At 33.3% G+C, this 25,530-nt stretch overlaps 3 protein-coding genes across 7 annotated transcripts; 1 reads left to right on the top strand and 2 right to left on the bottom strand.

Annotated features, from left to right (window-relative positions):
• The first annotated feature begins 15 nt into the window (after nucleotides 1–15).
• LOC122529534 (phosphatidylinositol 4-phosphate 5-kinase 6-like) lies at nucleotides 16–1,507 on the top strand. The gene is made up of 4 exons (XM_043655763.1): nucleotides 16–435; nucleotides 501–588; nucleotides 647–833; nucleotides 1,168–1,507. The coding sequence occupies exons 1-4, from the start codon at nucleotides 270–272 to the stop codon at nucleotides 1,258–1,260; spliced, it is 534 nt and encodes a 177-aa protein (XP_043511698.1). The 5' UTR covers nucleotides 16–269; the 3' UTR covers nucleotides 1,261–1,507.
• LOC122529526 (integrin beta-nu) lies at nucleotides 1,064–8,328 on the bottom strand. 3 transcript variants are annotated; one of them, XM_043655739.1, is made up of 12 exons: nucleotides 6,861–8,328; nucleotides 6,524–6,765; nucleotides 5,503–5,788; nucleotides 5,278–5,442; nucleotides 4,439–4,897; nucleotides 3,454–3,616; nucleotides 3,229–3,395; nucleotides 2,712–2,884; nucleotides 2,283–2,482; nucleotides 2,107–2,219; nucleotides 1,529–1,620; nucleotides 1,064–1,440 (listed from the first exon to the last, which is right to left on the bottom strand). In XM_043655739.1, exons 1-12 carry the CDS (start codon nucleotides 7,017–7,019, stop codon nucleotides 1,296–1,298), a joined length of 2,364 nt encoding a protein of 787 aa, XP_043511674.1. In that variant the 5' UTR covers nucleotides 7,020–8,328; the 3' UTR covers nucleotides 1,064–1,295. The 3 variants fall into 3 exon arrangements, with proteins under 3 accessions (XP_043511674.1, XP_043511675.1, XP_043511677.1); XM_043655740.1 differs by having other exon boundaries at nucleotides 1,298–1,440; nucleotides 1,529–1,595; XM_043655742.1 differs by lacking the exons at nucleotides 1,064–1,440; nucleotides 1,529–1,620; nucleotides 2,107–2,219 and having other exon boundaries at nucleotides 2,708–2,884.
• Nucleotides 8,329–8,420: 92 nt separating this feature from the next.
• LOC122529532 (estradiol 17-beta-dehydrogenase 11-like) lies at nucleotides 8,421–24,305 on the bottom strand. 3 transcript variants are annotated; one of them, XM_043655757.1, is made up of 8 exons: nucleotides 24,178–24,305; nucleotides 20,112–20,521; nucleotides 13,638–13,762; nucleotides 12,752–12,862; nucleotides 10,241–10,402; nucleotides 10,094–10,176; nucleotides 9,861–9,977; nucleotides 8,421–9,499 (listed from the first exon to the last, which is right to left on the bottom strand). In XM_043655757.1, the coding sequence occupies exons 2-8, from the start codon at nucleotides 20,338–20,340 to the stop codon at nucleotides 9,286–9,288; spliced, it is 1,041 nt and encodes a 346-aa protein (XP_043511692.1). In that variant the 5' UTR covers nucleotides 20,341–20,521; nucleotides 24,178–24,305; the 3' UTR covers nucleotides 8,421–9,285. The 3 variants fall into 3 exon arrangements, with proteins under 3 accessions (XP_043511692.1, XP_043511689.1, XP_043511691.1); XM_043655754.1 differs by having other exon boundaries at nucleotides 24,058–24,280; XM_043655756.1 differs by having other exon boundaries at nucleotides 24,068–24,280.
• Between the last annotated feature and the right edge of the window lie 1,225 nt (nucleotides 24,306–25,530).

The following is a 25,530-nucleotide window of genomic DNA, read 5'->3' as shown; positions in this document are numbered from 1 at the left end:
ATGAACTATGATGCAAAACAAACAATTTGTTCGTTTAAAAGGAAATAAAAATTTCTGTCAAGATTTTATAATCAACTGTGTCATTGATAACGTAAAACAAGTAGTTTGATTAAGTAGTATAGTTTAATTCACTTTTAAAAAGTTTTAATGATATTGGCGGCAGTTGGAGGAGTTTGATATTTTTTTTTACACTCTTTTATGCTTTTAAAAAAACGCACGGAAAGTTAGAAATTTAGAGAATTTAAAGTTACAAGAAAATTGTTTTTAAAATGAAAAGACAAGTTGAAAAAGATGTTTGTAAAATAACGAAGATAGATGATACTGTTGTAAATCAAAATGTACAACCCAAGGCCGGAAAATTTACATTTTGGAACGGTGATGTTTATGTTGGAGAGTATGAAATAAATTATGATACTTATCTTTTAGTGAAGCAAGGTAACATTTTACCTAAAATAACATTACCTACTATTGAAATTCTGTTAATTACATTGTTTATTTAGGGAAAGGAACATACGTTACTGATAATTTTGATGTTTATCACGGAGAATGGAACGATGACACATTTCCTAGCAGCGATATTCATATTAAGTAATAAAAACAATTTCACAATCTATGATGATGTCAATTCATGTACAATTTATTTAAGGTATAATAACGACGCTCAGTATCGAGGTCGAATAGATTCAAACGGAGTGATGAACGGTTTAGGAACATACATATTTCCCGATGGATCTTCGATTGAAGCCATATGGCGCGATAATCAGCCATTCACAAATATTATTTATAGAGAACCTCTTGGATTTGCATGGATGGTCGAAGATGTATCAACAGATGTAGGAAGTTTCTCTTTAAATCAAGTGTATAAATTGAAGTGTCATCGAGCAGAAATACGACGAGCGTTTTGAAAGTTTTATTAAAAATATAAGTTAACATTAGATATAACTTTGATTGTTTACAAGACTATATAGATTTATTTGTTTTGAGAACGTTTACACTTCTAAAAAATCATAAAATTATTTTAGTCGCTAATTCTGATAATCAATTGAAATTCTTACTTTCACTGTTTTCTTATGTGCTCTTCAATTTTTAATTGGGAAAGATTAAAAAGATATATACTTCGGGAATTAAAAGATTTAAATTTAAATTAACAAATTTCATATGTTACAGTTCATCACGTTTTCCGCTGGGAATCATTTTTGGAACGATATGATGTTCGATGATAGTACCATGCCTTCTTCCAAATCTTATCGGTCGAATTGAAATGAATTAATTTAGTTTCTTAAGAGTTTAATTTTTCAGTCCTCTTTGTACATCGGAGGAACCGTGTACCGACTTATCGGTGATTTAAACAGAGGATTTTGGTTTAAGCTGAACACAGTTTTCTGCTGTTCTCTCATGAACTTCTCATATTCTCTCTTATCTTTTATGGATGTCCAACACCTGCATCCGCATATAATCCGCATAAATCATATTAATATCTGTTCCCAATAAATTCTAATTCAATTAATTTCTATTTTATTGTACTTACTTCCAAATTAGTAAACAAACAACTCCGAGACATACTATTCCGAGGATAATTGCAGTTGGAACGACCGCTGCGTGTATGGAAGTATAGCACTTCTAAATACATTACATTGAAACAGATTTAAAAAAGAGTTATAATAACTTATTTAGACTATAGACATTTATATACATTTATATTAATATTTAAAGACGCAAAAATGCACAGAATATGTACACAGGATATATAAAGATATCGAGTCATAAATAATGTGATTTTTCTCGGAATTGAGTTAAAAACTATCATATAGTAACTGATTGTTACTGTCAGAATTTTATAAAATTGAAAAAGAAAAGAGTAGAAAATGAATGAAGAAAAACTTATTAAAAAATACAAGAAGAATTATCACTGATTGTCTCAAAAGATAATTTTTTATTTTCATGTAATATACGAAAATCTACGATTACTTTACTTGTAGGACGACTTGATATATGAAATATCCAAAATGTAGTATTCTTCGTAGCATTTAATAAGCAAATTTAAAAAAATTTAATGAATATCCACAGTGTAGTAGCAACACTTTCGAATATGGATGTTGTGATTACCTTGTTACCAATTTTCAAAGTGACTACATTATTTTTCTGAAACTCGTATACGTAATGTATGAAACAGGTCGTTCTTTCCTTCACCGTCTTCACGAAACAGTAGTGCTTGTTTTCTAAAATAAATATATACCTCGTTGGCATAATCGTATCATTTAACTTGCGCTCTCTCAGTTTACCTATATCAACAGATTCCACTTTTTCAATATCATAAGTGGTAACGTTTGTTTGACAAAATTCGTCTGCCTCGTTCGGATTCTCAACAGTGGCGTTGACACAACGATCGTAAAGAACGCAGAGGCCACTGCCACCACCGCTTATCGACGATTCGCAATAAGTACCTCGATAATAGAATCCATCTGGTGCGGTAACATTGCATCTGTGAATAATATTCGATATACGTTCACGTAGAATGGAATATTTTAATATTCATGCTATCGATTAATTTAAATATTTTGAAAAATACCATCATATTTAATATTCTGTAGGTATATAAAGTATTGAACGTTTGAGTTATTTAAATTATTTAAACATATAGAATATTTTGAAACGATATTCAATATTTAGAATATAAGAAACAATATTCTTTGCAAATAATACATACGAACCGACATTCTCCACAGTCGCAATACCCATGACCAGCGCAAATTTCTTGACTTCCTGGTGCGATGCACAGCTCATTGGTTGATGGACATTGACAAGCGTTTCCTTCCCAACCTTCTATACATTGGCAAACACCACATTGACAAGTACCCTTATTTGAACATTCAATTCCATCTATCTATAAGAAGAAGATTAATTCAAGGTCTTTCTGGTTTTTTTCTATTCTAATTCAAATAGATTACACTGCTGTTTTATCAAGCTAATGGAAAGAAACAAGAAAGATGAATATGCTTCTCAAGAGTAAAAAGTGTATATACAATATACATATACATATATATATATATATATAAAGGTATATAATAATAAGAAAATACTTACACTCAAAAATTTGGAGTATGTTAAGATTACATTAATATTTTGTTTTTTTTTTATAATAATATTTAAACTCAAAGTTAGAATATTTCTATCTTTCAGAAAAATGTACGAAGAAATTTATTTCGTCCAAAGTACAAAAAGTAGTACCTTGTCGCAGGCAGAGCATTCACAAAATGCTCCGTTGTATCCATCGTCGCAGAAACACTCCCCGCAAACACAGTCACCTCTATCGGAGCAAATTTTCGTCGAGCTATCTTGGATACACTGTTGTACGTTATTTATCCGTGAACTTTCGTCGCAGTCGCATGTTTCGCCTGCGAATGCGTTGTCAATATTAAATAGTTGCATTGCGGAGGAAAAACGAAGGCTTACCGGACCAACCGAAGTCGCATTTGCATAAACCGCACTCGTTCGTCCCGTGCTTACAATGAAAATTTTCGGTATCTTTGCAGTTGCAACCACATAGCAACTCAACGTCGATTATTACATTTGATAGTTGAGAAGCCAGTGCATCCTCGATCACAACTGTTTGTTTCTGACAAAAGTATAAAGTTAGAGACTAAATTTGTGATGGTCGACAAGCGAAGTCAGAAAGATTCTGTGACTTAACGTCGAGTGAAAACTGAGACTAACAAATTTGCATTAGAACATTCTTTTAGAAAATACATAGTTTGAAAACTTAGTTGGTACAATCAGACTCGCGAAAGTGTTTAAATATTCATATAAAAAGAGCTTTGGTATTATATGAGCCATTTAAGTGATACAAGTCAATATTTTGCCTATTTGGTTCAACATCATGTTTTAAAAGTTTCATCCTCATTTTGTTCTGTGATACAAAGTTATGCAACTTCACAATGACTTGCAAAGAGACATTCTTTGGTGTTATTACATTTTACAGAACTTTTTTATTTTTTTAAACTTTTTTATTTCATCGCTCATTATCCAGAAATTTTTGACTTACATCACTTTTACATTAAACAGTTTATATATATTCTAATATGTCAGACATATTAGAATTTCGTAGTAATGAGTAGACTGCGGATTTTTATGCACTTAAAAATCCAATAATACATGTATGCAGAGTTTTAACAATACACAGAATACTCAAAATACATTACCCATTATAAAATTTAGCGGGTAAAGCAAATCTCTGTATTCAATTTTTGTAATTTCGTTTACAAGTATTATACATAAATTTGCATAAAAATTCACAATTTAATAATGAGAAATGACTATCATGATTATATTAGGCCTACACTGAACCACAGAATGTTTCTAACTTCATTTGCGTTAGGAATTTAGTTTCACGTATTACGAGTTTTATTTACGTTAATATTTATGGTTTAGATGTATGTACCCGTAACTCCTTATCCTTCGGACATTTATTGAAAGATAGAACGGCCTTGAAATCATATTCCTTTCCTTGCTTTATATCATCGCATTCCGAGGTATTCCATTCTGAAATGTTTTTCTCATTGCAGTTGGAAAAATACTTTATTTCTAACGGGCTGGATGAATTGTCGCGCAAGATCACTTTCGAGGTAATTCGATGATAAGCACTCTCAATGATCTCTAAAATATTCGAGCTGTCGTTGCTCAAGGTTGCGACCATTGCCTTTTCTTTGAGCAATTTCGTTGTCTCTTCGTATTCGTTACGACGATCTTCCGTGACGGCGAATATTAAATTAATTTTATGCTCCTGCAGTAACCTTGACAATTCTGCCAACGAGGAATAATCAAATTCCGTAGCTAAAGAGTATTGTCCACGTTCATTAAGATGACACTTGAAGTCTTGACGCTTTACAGCACCGCCTAGCTAATTGCAACACGAAGGCACTCGTATAAGGCATCTTAAAATTTAGGTAATTATACAAAAAAGGGCACGATTCGTCGATTTCATAAACGTTAAATATGAATATATCTATAAATTATGTAAATTGCTTCTTTTTAATATTGTGGTTAATACATGTAATTCCAATTAATGTTGGTGTTATAGAATTTCATATAAATTGTAATTATTTTTTTTTAACATTTAATCAAATAATTCAATATAAATCTAAAAAGTTTATTTAAGTTAAGATTAAATCTAATTGTTGAGTTTGACAAAACACATCGACATCAATCAAAATGTCGAGACGTGGTCTTTTCTGTATAATTCCCAGAATTTCTGTTCGCTAAATGATCACTTTGTACTACCTTCCCATCGCCGGCAAAATGTAAATGTCCATCGGTGGCCACTAGAATAATTTTTCGTGCCTGATGCTGCCAGTCGATATCTTTGGTGCAAACGATCGTTTGCACCAGCCCGTCCAACGCTCCTTCCAAATTGTCGACGTTCCCGGTCACTTGGCTATTATTCACCTGAAAATCAATCCATTTAATCCGTTCTGCTTCAAATTTTCTTCCAGATAAATCTCGTACTTGTACGATGAATCGTCGAACGTCGTTAGTTAGCTTCAAGCGATGCCAGTATGCATAAATAGGAGAGCATTCGGCGTGCTCACTCTTGCAAGGATTCTCCTCGTGTCCTGGGAAGACGTACGGCATCACAGGTTTGTCAGCGTAGCTACCGAAACCCAGGCGAAAGTGACTGGTGATGCTGCCGAACGTTTGACTCATGTTCCATCCTAAACTGACCAAAGTCTCCTTGTCGTCCTTCATCGACCAGGTCAAGTCCATCAGATAATACAAATCTAACGGGTAATTTCTAAATCATTTTGAATCTCGTTAGATTTAATCTCGAACGTGTCGCTTGTAAATTCTGCTCGGTAAATCAAGTCCTGTCCAGTGAATGAATGTTGCTCATATCGTACGAAATATCACGCTGTCCTCTCACGTTGGAAATTTATGTGGTAGTTCTAAAACTTTTATTACAAAAACGTTCTCCTTCTCGCACGTGGAACCTGTACGGTATTACATTATATTTATTCAACAGTTGTCCTCGTTATGTTCCGTAAATTCAAGGTAAATCTTAAGTAATTTTAGTACAACAAAGAAGCAATTAAAAATCTGATATTGCGTCAAACAATAACGTGGAAACTTAAATAGTCACCCAACATTCACATTAATGAACCTTTGCTTGAAGTTTTTCTAACTTTTTACGCAAAGTGGAAGATTACATTTTTTTTTTTCAATGAAACAGGATGTGTGACAAAGAATGTAAAAATTGGTGCTGCAAACACTTCAGTTGTTAAATATATGTTCCGGAATGTATGACATTATAAATAGCTCATTTCACATACATAATAGAACAAAATGGATTAATGGAATAATTTAATTAGTAATAATTCAGAAAATTAAATAACTAATTCTAACGTACTGTGCGACTTAAAAATTCATTCAATAGACAGGTCTTCCTACCTATATACCTAATTACAATGAGATTAATGCTTGTTAATTATTTTAAGTCACTTTGTTCGGGTTATCGGTGAAACGAACGTACTTGGCCAGTCGATAACGAATCGGAATTGTTATCTCGAAATTTGGCGGAATCTTCACTGCTACTCTTTGCGGCCGCAGTTGTATCGGTACTCGTTCCGGTTCCATGTCTTGAAAATTCGAATCCTCCAGGAACTTCATCGACCACGGTGAAGCAGTGCGAATTTCTCTCGGTGGACAACCGAACTGTTTCAGTCTCTCCGGCGAGTTGCACCGCGGTCTCCCGACCGTCAAATTCGAATAAGACTGAAAGCGTTAATAGGAAACTCAAATTTGGTATCTGAATAAACAAAACTTCACTGCGACTCGATCGAAGATGAATGGCATCTTGAGACAATTACCCAGTCACTACACCAGGCACAAGAAGGACCAGCTTGCAGGCAAGTTTCACAAGTGTTCTGAGAGATGCACGATCTCAAAATTTTCGCTTCTAGAGTATCAGCCCTCCTCCATTCGCGGCACAGGAAGATCACGAACAGCAACCCGTGGATTCTCATCATTACCGGCGACGACAGGATACCAAATTAAGGATACCAACATCCAACAAAAATGAACGATCTCTACCTTTTTTTTTCTCGAAGAAACCGTCGGTTCATGCTCACTGAAAGCGTTCCCTTATTTCTTCCTGGGTATGATTTTCGCAATGATAGGAGCGAATGGTAGAGGTAGTTCGCGTAATCGACACGACTAGGGCCTCAATGTGAGTTATTTGCACTATGATAACGAAGTGCGGCATCACTGGATAGAGAAAGAGAGAGAAAAAAAAGAGGAGGTAAAAATTACGTCAATTCGATATCGCTTCGCAGTAGTAATTCGCTTTATCTTGCTGATAAATCCATGCCCATTGCTGGTGATCAACAACAGGTATCGTAAGATCAGCTAATATTGATTCATTGATCTCGTGATTTTTGTTTCACGATGTATCGCTCGTGGTGAACTGTTGTGAGAAACAGAAACGCATATAGATTGGATGTAGGATAAAGTTGACATCGAGGCCGAGAACTATTTCGCTATAAAAACACACAGTCCTTGTTGTAACTTAACTTTGACCATTATATACATATGCTGTTGATATTGACAATCATGCATATGTACAGGAAGCAAGGAATTGAATAGTTGCAATTCACCTTGTTCTACGATCTACTTTCTCAAAAACAGTTAAACGTGTTTCTCGTTCGTACCGAAAAGAAAGCCGATTATTTCATAGCGAATCGGAATTCTGCCACGAGCGGCTTACATAACTTCTATGTTTCTCTATTTTTCTTCTTTTTTAACTTAATGGTATTCGTTGGTTATTTTTCAACGTGATGAAATCATGATAAAAGAATTCAATGAAACCAATCTTGAGAAAAATCGTTCATCTTCTGTTTCACTGTTTACATATTCATGGCAAATGTAGACGTATGTAGAGGCTGTGTCTGTGTAGATATTATTGTCTCTAGGAATTACCGAAATTAGGAAAAATGAGGAATTTCATTATCTTTTATTGTTACAAAATAATGAAAGTTTCTTTTTAATTTTCCATTTTCTTATTCAATATTAGTCTGTAGAAAAATAAAATTGACTATAAAATTATTAAATTAATTATATTGGAATAAAACAAACCATCGTGCATAGAGTTTCACCCATGAAACTGTTGCGTTATCAATTGTTGACACAAGCGTGAAATTGATTTTCCAGATGGTGCATTTGATTGTCTTTAGTTCGCCGATATCTTTGTTAACATGTCTATTTCCATATAAAACAAATTTAGGAATTCTAAGAGCAAAGTGAAATCCTAGTGAAAATCGGTCATTTTGCATTTCTAGGATCGTTAAGTTGCTGAAAACAAACAACTCTCGGAATTCTCCGGTTTGTAATATTACTCGAACATTATTTGATATTTATAAATAATGCTGAAGAGTAGAAAATGTAGTTTTATTACAATTTTCATCTATAAAACAATCATTTGTATAGGATAGATATATGGCACTTTGTTTTTAAACGACACTTTGTTTGTATGATATAGTTATAATCGATTCAACAAGTTTCATCTCGCAAGTCGGTAATTCAAATGGGCTAATGTGTAAGTACTTACAAATGACACAACTTCTACAATTTTATTTCTCCTGCGAATTGTTTCGTAACAATTTGTTACATACGGTTGATAAATACACACATTTTTTCGTTGCATTCGTAGCCGTGAATATTCTTACACAAGTACAATTGTTGATCACACGAAACCAACCATTAAAAATTCCATGTCGTGTCTATCGTTCTTACTTAATAAAAACCCTAAACCTTATCGTAAATCTTATTAGGTTATAACATAAGGTTATAAACTTTATCATCGTACTATAGAATCTCATTACCGTACGAAACATCAATTCTTAACAGCGACGATTCTCAACAAAACTCTGTATTGATATTGTGCAGCAGCATACAACACACTACGACATTTTACAATTATAAATAAAAAAGATTCATAAAAGTTCAGGTGTATATCTTAGAAAATCTCGTTTCCATTCATATTCATTATTTTACGAGATTCTAGGCCGTGCTTTGAGAAATGGTCATTCTAGAACTTTCTACAACATTCTACAATAGTTCTCGTTCTGCGAAACTTATATCTTAATTTTACGCAACAACTCGTCATAGAAACAAGCTGCATTGGTGTACATTAGCGAACGAGTTTCTATCGTTATCGTATGGTCGTTAGAATGTTCCATGACTCCCACATACGCCACATTTATTCTTTCGAAATAAAACTTGTTTATGACGAAACAATTATGGTTTTCTCTCAGAACAGGAGATACGTCTGGTTAATTGTTGCTGAATAACAGTAGTATCTGGATCCTTGGAGAACACAGTAGGAATGATCTCTTCCCCTTTTTCTTTTTCTTTTTCTTCTTCTTCTTCTTTCGAGGGAGCGTCCGAGGGGTGAACCTGATTTAAAAGCATACCTCGTATGAACATGCCTGCACATTCCCATGGAAAAGCCCTAGAACCGAAACAAAAATTAATATACAACACATATTGCATGTTAAATATTTATCTATTAATATTTATATTCGCTTATTAATATTACGTTATCATAATTATAATTATAATATAACTGCAACAAATATAATAATAGTAATACATAAACAATACATTACCATACATATATATGTATATAATAATGTACTGTATATACATTAATTTATATTTTATTTCATATATATATTATATTTGTTGTATTTATATTTTATATATTTCTATATAATATTTATATTCGTTTTGTTTTTTTATCATTTATCTGTTAAGCTTAGCATATTCTTTTAAAGTATATATTAGCTTTGTATATTTACTGAATTATTTACCATTTCAAAATGAGAAAAATGTAAAGGTAACCAGGTACTATGACGACCTTCTCGTTGCACCTTATAGCGGACACAACACGATCAGCTACATCATTTGGAGTGAGCCTTGGCAAATATCTAAAGAATGTGAGGACAAATATATATATATATATGTATATGTATATGTATCAAGACGAATATTTCATTTATATATTTTTACTTTATTAAGTGGAGAGAAACAAACTTTTTCCTACCTTGGTGAAACCTTATTGAACATGCCGGTACTTTGAATAAAGAATGGGCATACCACCGTGCTATTGATCTTATATCCCTCAGCCTAAGAGAAAGAAAAATGATAGTAGAATACTTGAAGACAACGATGTAAAAATTAGTGAACTTACAGCTAACTCCATATGAAGAGCTTCCTCGAATCCAACTGCCGCAAATTTCGATGTGCAATAGTTGATCAGGTGCGGCACTCCTATGTGCCCAGCCAGACTCGCGATGCTTACAATATGGCCATAGTTATGCTCCATCATCGAAGGTAAGAACGCTTTTGTTGTCTTTAGGAGGGAAAAAAAAAAAAAGAAGATTATCATTTTTAATTCCCAAAATTACATTTGTACGAACATTTAAAACAAATATCAACGGTACGAAATATAATCGTAGGATAAATCGTAGATACATTCTACTTCATGAAAGAAGCGATAAATATAAACGTGACCTTCATTATCTTTCATCATCGAAGGCAAGAATGTTTTCGTTGTCGTTGAAGAGAAAAGATCGTTTTGTCGTTAAAGAAAATTAATAAATATAAATTGTACAGGCACTTCATTATTTTCGATAATATTAGCAAGGCAAATTTGTAAGTACATTCTGTTTCGTAAAAGAAGAGAAAAGATGTATTATAGAGCCGGTGTTGAATTACCAACGACGAAACTGGCAATTTGAAAAGCACTAGTTAAATTGTTTTTGCTTTACTGACATCACCATGATCGGATGCAACAAAAATCCACTGGTTTTCTCGAACCTACTTTTCTCGAACAATAGCCGGTCTATTTTCATTCGTCTGTTCTCACTTTCGAAAGCAAAACGGCGCGTAATCCGCGCGCAACAGAGCTCAAAAACGACGAGAAACGACGATTACAATAGCGACAAGAATGACTGGTCACGTTTTTGAAAGTTCACGTATACGCGGAATTCGTGTGGAATTTTCTCTTTGCCTCGTCTAGGGAAATATTTCGTTACGTCAGTGAATCGACGAAACTCCGAGGTGTGTGGCAACTCCAGGCGCAATTGCGCGTCGAAATTTTGCCATCGAGGCGAAAGATATGTAATTACACCCGGGAGAGTCGAAGGAAAAAAAAAAAAAAATGTCCGAAGTGTTTCGAGCGACGAGATCGACACAGACCTTGTCCGTCTTGTTTTCCTTTTCTTCTTTATTATTATTATTATTATTATTATCATCATCATCATATGATACGCTGTTGATGACGAAACACGGGCCGCGAAATCGGTATTCCTCGGCCGGACGCGCTGTAATTTTCATCCTCCGTGCCCCGAATCGGCTAGCTCTCCTCTCTATCGACCTAATGTAAGTCGATGATGTCCCCGCGCAGATGGTATCCTGTACTTTCACTCCGTATCCCGTTACACGCCGGCCAATCTCCCGATTGCGATTCGCGAAAACACCGCGAAGAGCGTAACTGAACTACTATAGTGACTCATTGTCAGTGACCGCAGGTTTTGTACGCGAGTTCTTTCTCATTATCGCAAATGCCAATACATTGTGCACATCTGTCTGTAATTATTTTCACTGGATTTACATTTCTACTTCGTTTCATCTCACTTCATTTTATTTTTTTGTATATTTTTACTTTGTATCATCTCTGTTCTATTTTGTTTTTGTCAATAACGGAGCTTCGAGAGGAAATCCCTACGTCTTGATATTTTTCCATCGTCGTGAAAAATTCGGATTCTATAATTTTTACAATATTTAAAGAAATCGAAGTATTTATGATATAATCCTAAAGCGTCGACATGCTTTATCACAATTTCAAGGTCAATATCTTTGATTTAAATGGAATTATAACATTCGACGCGATAACTAACAAATTGATGTTTGACACTGTCGATCGATTTTTCAACGAATTAATTTCCTTTAAAATGTTTACACGAGGGTCAAAGATTTTATTAATCGTAAACATCAATCGATCGATTAATGCCCAACATTGCTAGAGACAATGTCTGGGTATTATAGTATTATAATATACTATAATATAAAGTCGTCATGGTACGTGTTGAAAGTATTGTCGAGTGTTTATGATTCGGTGGGATCGTGTTCACAGTCGAACGAGACTGTGGTAGGTATAATTGCTTTTTCGACAGAGTGTGTTCGAGTATTGCGTCAATTACGATTGAAGAAGCCAATGCCTATGGTGTTTGGTAAGCGTGCCCCTCGCGTGTCGCAATTGCACGAGCATACTACTGCGACTGCACGACCCACTGGCTGCATCTATCGTATCTGACCGGTTTTCTCACTTGGCCGACGGCAACAGTCCCAAACGGAGAGAATACCGTGCACAGGAATGCCTCTCACTCGAGTTGTTCACGCCGCGAAGGGGAGAGAATTGTTTTTCGTTCGAGTTCGAAACGATCGGATACGAATCTGTATCCGACTTTGCGAAATCCGCCCGTATTTGGCTCGCATGCGGTGAAAAGCGAAAAGACGTTTGTACCACGAAACACGCGCATAACGTGAACTGAAAATACCGGTTCCGTATACATCGTAGCTTGATCACTGTAGCTTCATCAGAGTCTGAGATTCTTTCTCCAAGGATGAAGAAACTTTGTTATAATCGGATGATACGTGAGATAGATAATAAAGATAGAGACTTAAAGATTTGACGTACCCAAAAGTGGCTCAACACGTTCACCTCCATTGTTTGGATAATGAGTTTGTCTGGCGTGTTCAGAAATTTGTAGCTAGATCCTATGCCCGCGTTGTTTATCAAAATGGTTACCTGTAAGAGTCATACGTGTGAGTAATTATTGATCTCTTGATCAGGATTAGGTTGAAAAATTGAGGAAAGGATTTTTCTCCGATACGTTTGAATTTCTAATGTATGCGGAATAGTTGACTTTACACTTAACATTAATTATTAAATGAAACTTTAGGGAAAATTTCATTTCTATTTATTTTCTAAGATTTCTAATTTCAGCTGAAAATTTACCGAGAAAGGTATATTATTATAGATTCACAGACCTGGTTTTGAAAATTTTTATAATTACGAATTTAAAATTAACAAAATTGATATCAAATTATCTAACAAGTTACGTTTAAAGCAATGAAACGTTTGTAATGAGAGTTTTACAAAATTAGGATGGAATAGTCAATGTGAGAAATAAAGAATTACAAAAGAATATTTTATATGCGAAAATCATCGACCACAATTTCTACGCGACGACCTAACATCATCAAATGAACTTTGTTCTCAGATGGGAATCGATTTTAATTTCATAATTGTTATTCAAATTATTATTATATCGAAAAGATTGCAGAATCTTCAAGTTAATTCGTTTTCCATGTTTTAACAGTGTCTGTCCACTCAGCTCAATATACATCTACACAACTTTTTAAAATGTTAGTTATGTAGTGTATAATAGTTAACGCTTATTAATATTCTATGTAGTCAGTGTTCTTAAAGGTCATTCACAAACTCTTCGAATGTGTTTTCAGATTGAATAATATGTTGTTATTGATTTTCAATTATTTAATTGATTGCGCAATCATCTTACATTTCCAACCTCTTTCCTGACTTGCGCCGCTTTCCTGTAAATATCCTCCCGATTGCATAGATCGCAAACGTAACCATAACAGATACCACCTGAGGATTTCACCAGTTTGACAGTTTCCTCGATACCTGAAACAGAAGGAACTTCACGTTCACAAATCACAAAATGGGCAAGGGTAAATTTTTCTGAAAAGGCTGATTTCCTTCGTAATCATTTAATGAGGCTATACTGAGTGAAGTGCAAATCACTTTGTATAAATTCTTTCCTCTTATCATTAATATTAAAATATATAAAAAGTAGAAAAAAATCGTAGCAAGATTTCTGTATAGTATCGTGATCTTTTGCTCTAATCTATTCCCGATTTCCAGTAAGAAACAAACATCGTTATTTTCTCAGAATTTATTTATAAGTGATGCTTATAAAATGCTTTTCTTCTTGAATTCTGCAGAACAAATATACGTGTTTCCCTGATCAATTATACAACAATTCATTGTAATATATCTCGACTCGACCCAATATATCTCAACTCATTGTAACTGTATTACAATGCGATATATCTCGGTTATTAACAATAATGCGAAAAGAATGGTAAAGAGATAAAATATTTGGATCTGTACGTACATACATTATGACCAATGATTGTATGAATCTTTCGAGATTTTCCTACTCTTTCTTACTTTTTTTTAAAATGGTACCTTATACTTTTTGTTTATAATTATAAAATACAAAGAAACAAATTCATCGACGTCATTAACTATGTCGATCATTTAATTTGGAATTACTTCAATTGACATCTTTCGAAACTGAACTGATCACGTGCATTTCGTATGCTTCTGGTATGCATGCTGTTTTTGTTGTTACTAAAAATAGTCGTCAAATGCATGTAGTCGTAAATAAAAATAGTCGTTAAATGCATGTTATGGAAGCATCTCGATAATTTCAGTACTAGTATCTTTCGCAGACGCCTCTCGTTGCACTACTATTCTGACACATGTTGCGCAATTCGATGATTAACACGATACATTTTGTTATGAAAGATTCGTTTATCAATTTGTCAGAATAAGACCATATTACTGTTGTATATCAAAACTACTAATTTACATACGCCACGTTTTCAACATTTTTAATGATAACAAATGTAAACATGTTTGTGTTGGATACAATCTTTGGCAGTGAAAAAGTATTTATAATTCACATCTAGTTTTCTTTCAATATGATTCTCAGTTCTCCATATGATATTCGAATGAAATAGCAGATTTATTACATAAAAAAATAATTAATAGATTGTGGATTTTTATGCAAATATATAATTATATAAATGTATAATATTTATATATATATATATATATATACATTTATTTATTTATGTATAAAAAGAATTATATTTATGTATAACATATTTATATATATGTATATATACATATTATTACTTGTGTGCCAAGTATTGTAGAAACATTTGTAGAAACATTTTGAATATCGTAGATATATACGTTTTCATATTACACGCAATTTTCTTTTTCTTTTTTTTTTGCTTTTTAATTTCCTACAAATCGGTGCATAAAATTTCGCGACCCAATCATAAACTTCGGCAGGTGTTCCAGCATCTTATGATTGCCCCGGCGTAATTTAACTTTCGTTCGACGAGCCTAAAGAATCTGGATATAATAATGGACTGTTTAATCGAAAGAGCAGCTTTTCGCGGGTAGAAAGTCGAAACGCGTGGAGAGGCGGTTTGTTTCGCTTCTTGATTAAGTGGTACGCGTGCTCGGTGCTCACGTAGAATATGAAAAATATAATTGCAATACAAGGAATATCCTGTTTCTAGCGATGTTGCATATCTCGCTGATTCTTCTGTTCTCTCGGTGGAGGTTTACTAAAGGCTATGGACGTTCGATGGGATCACGAATCATTTGTCATCGTCAAACACACTACAAAGATTCAAAGAGATTTTCAAGTGTCTCTGATTCCTGTCACCGAAGTCTACAAGACTTGTGAGGCTTGACCAAGACTCAAGACCAAACAAGACTTTCAAGATTCAAGACCAATCAAGACATTCAACAGTTCGAACAATCGATATAGTATTTATGGAAACAGATTTTGTTTTCACAAAGATATTGCAAGGAAACTAGGTACTTGCTAATGCTTCTTTGTAAATTTTAGGAAGACAACTAGAGCAACAACTTGTTTTATCACGTATTACTGCTAATTTTCACAGACAAATATGCGTCAAAATCTTTGTACATTGTACGTTGTTTTTGAAAAATACAGAAATCCACGAGTGTTCTATCGTTTTATATCAGACTGTACCAGCCCGAGAAACCGGTCAGCACTCAGGTTGTTCGCGGACAGAGATCACGTTCGGTCGAATCAGAGGCTCGCTGGAATTGCCAAATCGCGGGATCTATTGGGGAAAAGTGAGCATGTGGAAATCGTGAACGGGCAAACGAAATCAAAACGACACGGTCAACAGAATCTACATACATATATGGACGTATACCATGTACTGATTACTCGAAGTTCCATATTTTTTTCTTTCCTCCCAATTGATCAACCAGTTCACCGAGACCTTGGACGTTACGTTGCAACGCTTCTTTTTCTTTTTATTTCTGGTGGATTTATTCGACTATTTTTCTTTATTCGCATTACGTCTCAAGGACTTGTATATATATTTTAGAAAACGGTGTTAAAAGGAAACACCTTCTTTTACTTCATTTTTTTACTCTATAAATTTGCATTATTACGTTGCTATTTTATTTTTTTATTAATTTACGTCAATTTATATTTCATATTTGTTCATTCCGTTTATATCGATAATGTTATTATTTTACTATTTATAAATTTGTGTAGAGTGTCATTTTTTTTTTTTTCGAGAAAGGATTTTAGGAAATTATACGTATAAAATCCAACTTTTAATTACGTATTACGAAAATGGACTTTAATCTCTTGCCTAACGATTTTCTTCTCAGTCTTCAACAAACATTACAATACGTTTTTACAATACGTAGTTACAATACGTCGTGTCAGATATAACAAAACATTGAAAGCGTTATGTTACACAGAACTGAAATTTGCTTTTTCTTTTAAAACGAAATCATAATTCTTGCCACAAGTGTAGTTCAATATTACAGCTCAAAGGTTTTAGCAATTTATCAATGCATTCTGTTTCGCTTCTATTAAAGTAGAATACTGTGGAGACGTGTATATGTGGAAAACTCTGGAGAGGATTCAACAAATATACATAGTGGTCGATTCTATTTACAGTTAGTTAGGAATGTTCGTACATGTACATACATATGTCTGTCATATTTCAAATATTTAAAGAAAACCAAGGTTTGATATATTAATATTAGTATCAATATTTATTTATTAATATTAATATACTTATTAATAAATAATGTACTTAATATTAATATATTAATATTTATTAGTATTAGCATTTATTTATTAGTTATTTTGTACTACTGCGGATTTTTGTACAATGTCATAGTTTATGAACAATTGAAGGAATTAATTTAAAAGTAACTAGAGATTTCTTTCTGCTAATAAATACCATACAAAGTATCTACTCTGTTTTTGTTTTTATACATATATTTTTATATATTGTATACATATTTTTTAAATTTCCTACAAATGCATGCTTCCGATTCATTTATATATGTATTCTCAAAAGCAATATTTTAGAAATTTTTAACTGAAAAAATTAATTACAAAATCCGTAATATCGAAACTTTTTTAAATACTCGGAATTTGACAAATACAGACTTTTGTCACTGACTATACGCAATCAGTCATTATAATACGAGTTTTTCTGCTTGAACACCTATCGAACGTTTCACATAATGATAGTACCACATATATAATTATACTTAATTGCGGCAAAGACACTGGCATGATGTACGCATTTATTTTCGAGGAAATAGAGATTGAAAATTTATCAAGTTCGCCTGAATTCATTTAGTATAAATTTAAACTAGGGGGGAGGAATCGTTTCACGCGCAAAAATAAATAAAATACTTGAAAATTGTGTATATAAATGCATAAAAATCCGTAATAATTGAACAACGAATGAATTCTTCATTATCAGAAAAATAGACGAGGGAGACAAAACCGATGGCTTTCCATGATTTTTATATTCCAACCGGGATGAAGCAAGGACGCGACGTGACATTTGATAATTAAATGCACCGTGTTTGGCCCCAACGATTCGCGTTGAAAGTCTAAACACGTTTCGAACGGTCTTGAAATATGTAAGTTCATCAAGGGATAAGCAAAATTCGTACAATGACTCTAATTGTCTCATCGGTATCGACAGAGAATGTCCTTCGTATTCTAGTCAAGAGTCAAGCGCCTTCATGGCTAATTTGATCGTGAATCGAATGTCGTTGATTTTAATTTCCGTGGCTTCCGCTTTATTCCCTAATTTTTGTTACGATAAAAACCAATCGTTTCAATCCCAATGGGACATATATACTGTCATGCATAAGTACTTGAATAATTCTAAGTTATTACAAACACACAAACATTCTAAAATTAATCATCATTTACATAAGTTTTGTTATAACTTTGTAATAATGTATTTACGACTCTATAACATTTTTTCCTAGTTTTCCTTACTTTTAATTAATATAATAGATAATAATTTAATAATTAATAGAAGCAATAATCGAACATGACAGATTAATTTTTCCGAGATAATCTTAATTGATACACTTGAAGTACATCTGTTTAATATGGAAATTAGAAGCAATACGTGTTTTTAATTACAGTAAAAAAAAATTTATGTTGCGGAAGTTTGTGCAGGGAAAATTTCATTTGAAATAATAAGTTGATTGATTGATCGTAGCCGAGAATTAATATTCTGCGCTTATGGGCCTCGAATAATACGTTATCAAGAATCCACGATATGTTAAAATTGCGGCAGACACTGCCGCGTGCAGATCTGACCTCGACGTATAAGGAGCGTTGAGCAGATCGGTGGCTTGTTGTCTTTCAACGTTAATGAAAGTTAGCTGGTTCAAGGGAGAGTTGTTTTGGGGTTGGATTGGTATGACTGAGGAATATAGAGAGAGCTTGAATTCGTAAAATGATAAGATTTGAGTGAGTTTGATAGTCGAATCGTGAATTGTCGTACGTTTATTAAAGAACATTAATTGTCTATTTTCCTTGTGCGTTGGTCTTATATAGCTGTGGATTATATGGTTACGGGATTAGGGAGGTGCTAATTGCTTTCAGATGTGAGCGAGGTTGATCCCAGAAAGTAGTATTTGCACTTTCTAATGGTCCCAGGATGTGTCCCTCGCAATATATTTTGGATTTATGGATGTCTTACAAAAGTTGCAATAAAGACATTTACCGACCCTTAGAATTAAGAGTTGGGCATGATTACAACAATGAAATAAAAGTAAGGGAAAACCATGAAGTACGGTCAAGGGAGATCCCTGCCGTCAAGAAAATTAGAAATTAGAAAATTGCTTTGCCTGGCTCGATGAGTTTGTTCTTGGCGGTACGAATTTCATCCCCATTGTGTTCAGTAAGGCCTAACAGACACTGAAGAACCGGCTGTCGCTTTAAATTATAGTCTTGCACTGGAAGGCGATAGCTAGTTGAGAACTGTGTCTTAAACGCATTAGTGTAGTTAGATAGTTCTCTTATGCCTCTGTCTATTTTTAGGAGTGTTGCACAATTTGTCTCATCACTAGCTGAGAACCATATGTATATATGTATCTCTTCAATTTGAAATTTCAACAGTAAATTCTGTTTTCTTGATAACTATTCTTAATTAAATCAACCTTGAAACTCACTAAAACCTGAATGAGAATGTTTCAACTAGTTTCAACTCGGCAGTTGTTTTTGTATTTTTATATTGTCGCTTTTAGTTTTATTTTTTCTGCGTAATTCTTAGGTGTCAATGAATCGACACACTTTTTTAATGTATTAATCGACATTTTTAATTAATATAAAAAAATTAACGATTTAGGAGGCACTTTAACTTCATAACTTTTTCAACCTTTAACTTTCAACAATAGTATCGTTCTTGTCTATCACACGATAGAATTATTTTTGTTTAGAATGTATATGAACGAAAATAGGGCGAGCTCGGCTAAAGCCATATACGCGACCGCGTTAAAAATGCCTGTGTATACTCAATTGATAACGAATATCATCAGTATGTTAGAAAAATTCACAGACGTCTTTTAAGAAAAAGCGACGTCTTTCAATTCATTATTAAAAGAAGGATTTATCACGTTACTTTTAATGACATCAAATTTATATAAGTCTTTTTTTATTTCGAACAATTATGCTCGAAGAAACATGATCTACCAGAGAATATTTCTTCTTTTTGGTTCTTTGATTATTAAAAACTTTAATTAAGTTTCATTCAATGTTATAAACCCTTAGTGCTATAACTTAAGCTTCATCTGAGGTATTGATCTACTAATTAAATTTATTAATCTCGGGATAGAGACAGGTGCTTACCGGCCTTATTAACGTCCCAGACGACAACGATTACGCCTAGCTTGGCTAGCCTGAGGGCGATGAGCCTTCCCAACACGCCACCACCTCCAGTGACCAAGGCAATGTTCCCAGCGATATTCTTCGCCTTGTACTTTTCCGGGATCAGTGCTCTGATGGTATTCTTGATGATGAATCCAACCGTGAGGATTAGGAAACCGATCACGTTTATGGTATCTTCGAGGAAAGACATAATTAAGTCGCGTCTTTCTTCGTCGAATCTTTAAATCGTTGCTCGACTCCTCTGCGATTCGAAGAGCTCGAAGCGGCACGAAGAGTGTTATTTATTAGGGCTTCCCGGTGAAAGAGCGTTGCTGTGACTACGACGAAAAACTGAACGATGTCGGTGTGAATCGACGTCTGGTGCTTTGGATCTGAAAAAGACAAGTATACATTATTAATGAACATAACATAAAATAAATACATCAATATTATGAAATAGGTAGATTGATAAGACACAACGATTTTATTACATGTTGTATTATATTATATTGATAAGATAGGCTCTGATTAACGGAGAAACGAAAGACAAATATCAGGATGTTTGCAAATTCATCTTGTCTGGCTCATAGTTGACTATGTAAGTACTTCAGTGGTACAAAAACTAGTTTACGCTTTCACCGAAATTTCGTATTACTTTCTTTTTGCTCTCCCGGTAGGGAAGAGAACGTCCAAAGAGGCGAGAAGAACCGCGCGAAGATTTGGAACCGCTATTCGAACCCTGTTCACTTTCCTCTTACAACTTCTATTACAACTTCTACCTACGCAATTCACGATTTTTCCGGTAGTTGATGTTACGACGAATCACGAATATCGCTTTCTAATGAGACGCGAAATTCACTTTCGATTTTTTCAGCCGTGTATTCCACTCACGGAAAGCTCGTAATTTTTTCGGTTACTTTCAGTTACCGAAACCAACGTGAATAAAATGAATTTTCGCGTGCACAACGAGTGAAAACGAAGATCACAAACGGTATTGTATTTTAAATCAATGAGAAACGAGCGGACTAGCGACAGTAAGTTTAAGTCACTTCTTAGAATTGATAAGAGAAAAATAATATAACATACATCTGTACGTGATGAACTGAATACAATGTGCACGATATAATTTTTTTTTTAAACTATGAATCGATACGTTGTATCGTTAATACAACATTTGATTAATTAATATTTATTAATTCTTAGTAGACATCATTTTTATGCAATCTTTGAAATTACAAACTTTATACACTTCGTACGTGATAAAGTGCTAGAAAAATGTAAAATAAGAATTGATCTTTGATAAATATAATTTATCGTGCAGAATAATATTTTTAAATTATAAATTGTAAACGTGTTATTATTAATATATTGTTAATTTATTAATTACTATTTATTATTAACGTTTATCATCAATTAATTAATATTTATTAGTTATTGGTCAATTTATCATATTTTTCTATAATCTTCAAAAATTTACAGGGTGAACCACGTGACTGAATATCTCCGTTGTTTTTGAAGATATGAAGAAACTTTGTTAACAAAAATTGTTCAGTACAGAGAAGATCATAATACGGCAGTAATAATGTTTTTTATAGCTGGAGGAATCTCGGAGATCTCAAGGTCACTCTTACTTTCCTAAATGGAATCCTACATCTTTTTATAGACCAATCGGTACAGTTTTTTTATCCTCTATAAAAGGATACTGAGCTATTTCTGTCAATAATTGATAGGACGAGAGATATTTCAATTTTTGAACTAATAGTTTCTCGAGATGTATAAATTTTCATTGATAAAATTTTCATAAAAGATGTCGAACTGCATCGATTAATGGGGCAAAAATTATATTATTCCATCTAAGAAAGTGAAGGTGATCTTGAAATAACTTTGAATCCCTCCATTTTATGTGAAGTTTATGTGAATTACATGAAATTAGATAATAACCGCTTGACTTATATTAAACGAAGCTGACAATGTTCTAATTAATAAAAAACCGTGATTTAAATTACTAGCGAATTTCTATATCAGAACAGGCTGTTAACGAGATACGTATAATAATAATCGTGAGCATGAAGTTCGTTTCTTTACGTCGATCTTATTTGCTTCAATAATTTATTCGATCTAATTTTCGATGCAATTAACGACTCATTAAAATTCTTTAATTAATTGAACTTTTAATGAATTTATACTAAACAAATATGTTCATTGTGGATGTACGTATGTACGTACGTTCTCTTCAGATAAAAATAATAAAGAGGTAACAACAAAATTTACTTTCACTCGATCGAAAATGAGCGTAAACAAGCAATGCACGATACGACCGTGATGATCGAAACTCGACTCCAAAAAATCGAAGGGACACACTTTCAGAACTGTTCGTTCGCTTCGCGTGAAATTATCGAGCATCGAGCATTTGGTGCATGAATTCGATTTGCGGATGTTGTAGGTCTTCGTTATCGTTTGAATAGTTATATAAAATTCATTCAATACCAAGAAATTCCTTGCAACACATATAGACGAAAGAGTTTAAAAGGCAAATAGCAGCAGATAATCCAGTTGAAAACTATTTATAAAAACAGATTACTGTAGATGTCAAATCAAGCTTTCCAGGAAGTAGAAAAATATTAGTCTAAAAATAAAAGTCATATTTACGTCATATTTAGCACATATCGATAACTACTTACAAAGAAAAATTCCACTTACAATATTCATACACTATTCCTGGCACATAGAACGTTTTTGAAAAAAAAAAAAAGAAAAAGAAAAATGAAATTCCCCAATTTTACAATGTTTTGTACAAATATTCTTTGACTGTATAAAATGAAATTGTTATTATAAATATATTTGAGATATGAGGGTGTCCGGGGGTTTCAATCTATAAATGTGAATTGGCGGTAAACTATCGCGGTTGTGAAAAAAAGTGGTTCAGATAGAAAGTGAATGAGTTTGAGGGGGTCATAATCTGGTGTAATTTATTTTTTCATCGACGGACACGTAAAAATTATATAAAGTAGAATTGTATAATTTTTTGGATTTATATATACATGAAATTGTTAATTTTATTTTTTAGATGTTTAAAATTATTAAAAGTCTCTAAAAGTTTTATATTGATTGAAGAGCATATTAGGAATGCACTGTCGTGAAATTTATAGCTTTTGATAATGTATTCAATATCTTCAATCATATGTTGGCGTCCAATAGGCAAACCAATTATTTCATTTTTGATTATAAGAGTATCTGTACAATATTTTAACACGAACTAAGTGTAATTAATTTGCTTAGTAAGTCAATTTTTGTAAAATTTACTCATAACTATAATCTGATTTAAGATAAGTATTCCATTGTACTTGGGCATTTATTATGCTCTGATACTGAAAACAAAGAAAGACAAGGGGTAATATTCTTGCGTTCATAGTCTTCATTCTTTTTCTTACTGTTTAGCGATTTTTCGACATGAATAAGTTAATGCAAATCGATTAGGAAACGAATCGATCAGCGCGTTAGAGATCACATGATTCTATTTCGAAAATCGTACATAACTCATACAATCTCTACGCGTTCACTTCTTAGAAAAACTAATTTACACCAGACTCCTTTAAAATCGCTTCCTATCTAAACCATTTCTTCATAAAACGGCTGGTTTACCGCCAACTCGCATCTGTAGATTAAAAAATCGACACACCCTGTAGAACAGATGACTGTTGCTAATGGTTTAGTGGTAAGAGTCTAACAATACGATATATAATGCAACGTAACGTGGACAAATGCCAATTTCAAACTTTCTTTTGTCACTGTACAATCTTAACGAAGGACACAGAATGAAAAACGGAGTATCCCAGACGAGAATCCTCTTGTATGTACAATTTACAAAGTAGACACGATCGGTGAGATCGGAATGAAAAAAAAAAAAAAAAAAAAAAAACGATCTTACACTATCTTACACTCGTGCGAGCCTGTTCCGGCGTTCCCGTTGCAGAATGACTCGCGTTCCTAAACGAAAATAGGCGGGATACGGATGGAAGGAGCCAGCGAGGTGCACGAAACTGCGTACTTATGCGAAAGTCACCCACGGAACGAAAGACACTCGTCTCACCGGCACTACGGTCGTCGCTGTACTGAATAAAACGGCGGCTCCGGTACGCCTTTACCCTCTCGACGATCTCCAACAACGGACTACGCGCATCAGCCGAGGCACATAAGCAACAAGCATTAATATGAGCGAGGTAATTGCACGTACATCAATCAATTATCCCTTGTGTATTATTCTTCTTCCCTTTGATCGTAAGTTGGATTAAACATCGCCGATTTTAAAAAGATTTTTTTTTAACACAACTGATGTTTCTTTTCTTCTTTATAGAATTGTGACATAATTTTGGGATGATTAAACTGTCGTTTGTTGTCGTATCGAGTGAACTGATAGAGTGCTCAGTTTATTACATAGACAGTATGTATGGTGTATTGTTAGGAACGCGCATGAATATTCAGGAGAGAGATAAAATATTAAGAAAGGAGCATTCTATTGCTTTATTGAAAGTATTTCATTTAATTAGATATATAGGTTACTAGAATACTTTATTTAAAATATTCTATTTTATATTTTATTGTTGAAAGTAGTCTATTTCTTCGTTCAAAAACTAGTTAAATTATATATACATATGTATATATAAATTACTAGGCACGAACATAAAATGTAGTAGAAGGAAAAATTAAGTAGAGTCGATCTTAGTTGTAAATGAAACTACTTGTATTGGTTACTTTAAAACCTTTTTATATGAATGTACTTTTCATATTGCACGTTGTTATTAATTGATAAATAAGATACATAAAGGTGCATAACTTGTTACTCCACTTTTTGCTGTCCTTCTATCGTGAAAACTCGTTAGCCTTGCTCGAATTACTCTCTTTACCATAGAAACTAAAAGAAACGCTAAAAGCTAAAAGTACGTAAGCTATCACGCAACAGGCATAAAATTTTCGTTTGAGAAACTTATGTTCATAACGGAATATAAATTATTTTATTAAAATATAAAACAATTTATAGATATTACTGCCATTGCCATATATCTAAAAGAAAATAATTCATAAAAGTTACAACCATTGAACTACTACTTACTGTTCAGATACGGATAATATATATAATTATTGATAATAAATAATTTACATAAAATGTAGGCCACATGTGTGACAAATGACATTTGAAAAAAATTAAAAATAACTTTTGCGAAGTCCATAACATTTGTTGTTCGATTTCGTTATTGCTAGTTTGTAAAAATATCAAAGTAACAATTTGTTGTTTCAAGAATATTCAGTTTGTATCCAAGAAACGAAACCAATCGAGAAAAAGTGCCGAGTGTAATTGAACAGTGCGTATGCTAACAATAGTGAAGGATTTTATTTATATGGC

This window comes from Frieseomelitta varia, unplaced genomic scaffold (assembly GCF_011392965.1).
Source record: "Frieseomelitta varia isolate USP_RPSP 00005682 unplaced genomic scaffold, Fvar_1.2 scaffold_291, whole genome shotgun sequence".
Classification (NCBI taxonomy): Eukaryota; Metazoa; Arthropoda; class Insecta; order Hymenoptera; family Apidae; genus Frieseomelitta; species Frieseomelitta varia.
Note: the sequence above shows the minus strand (reverse complement) of the source record. Positions and strands in the feature narration are given on the sequence as shown.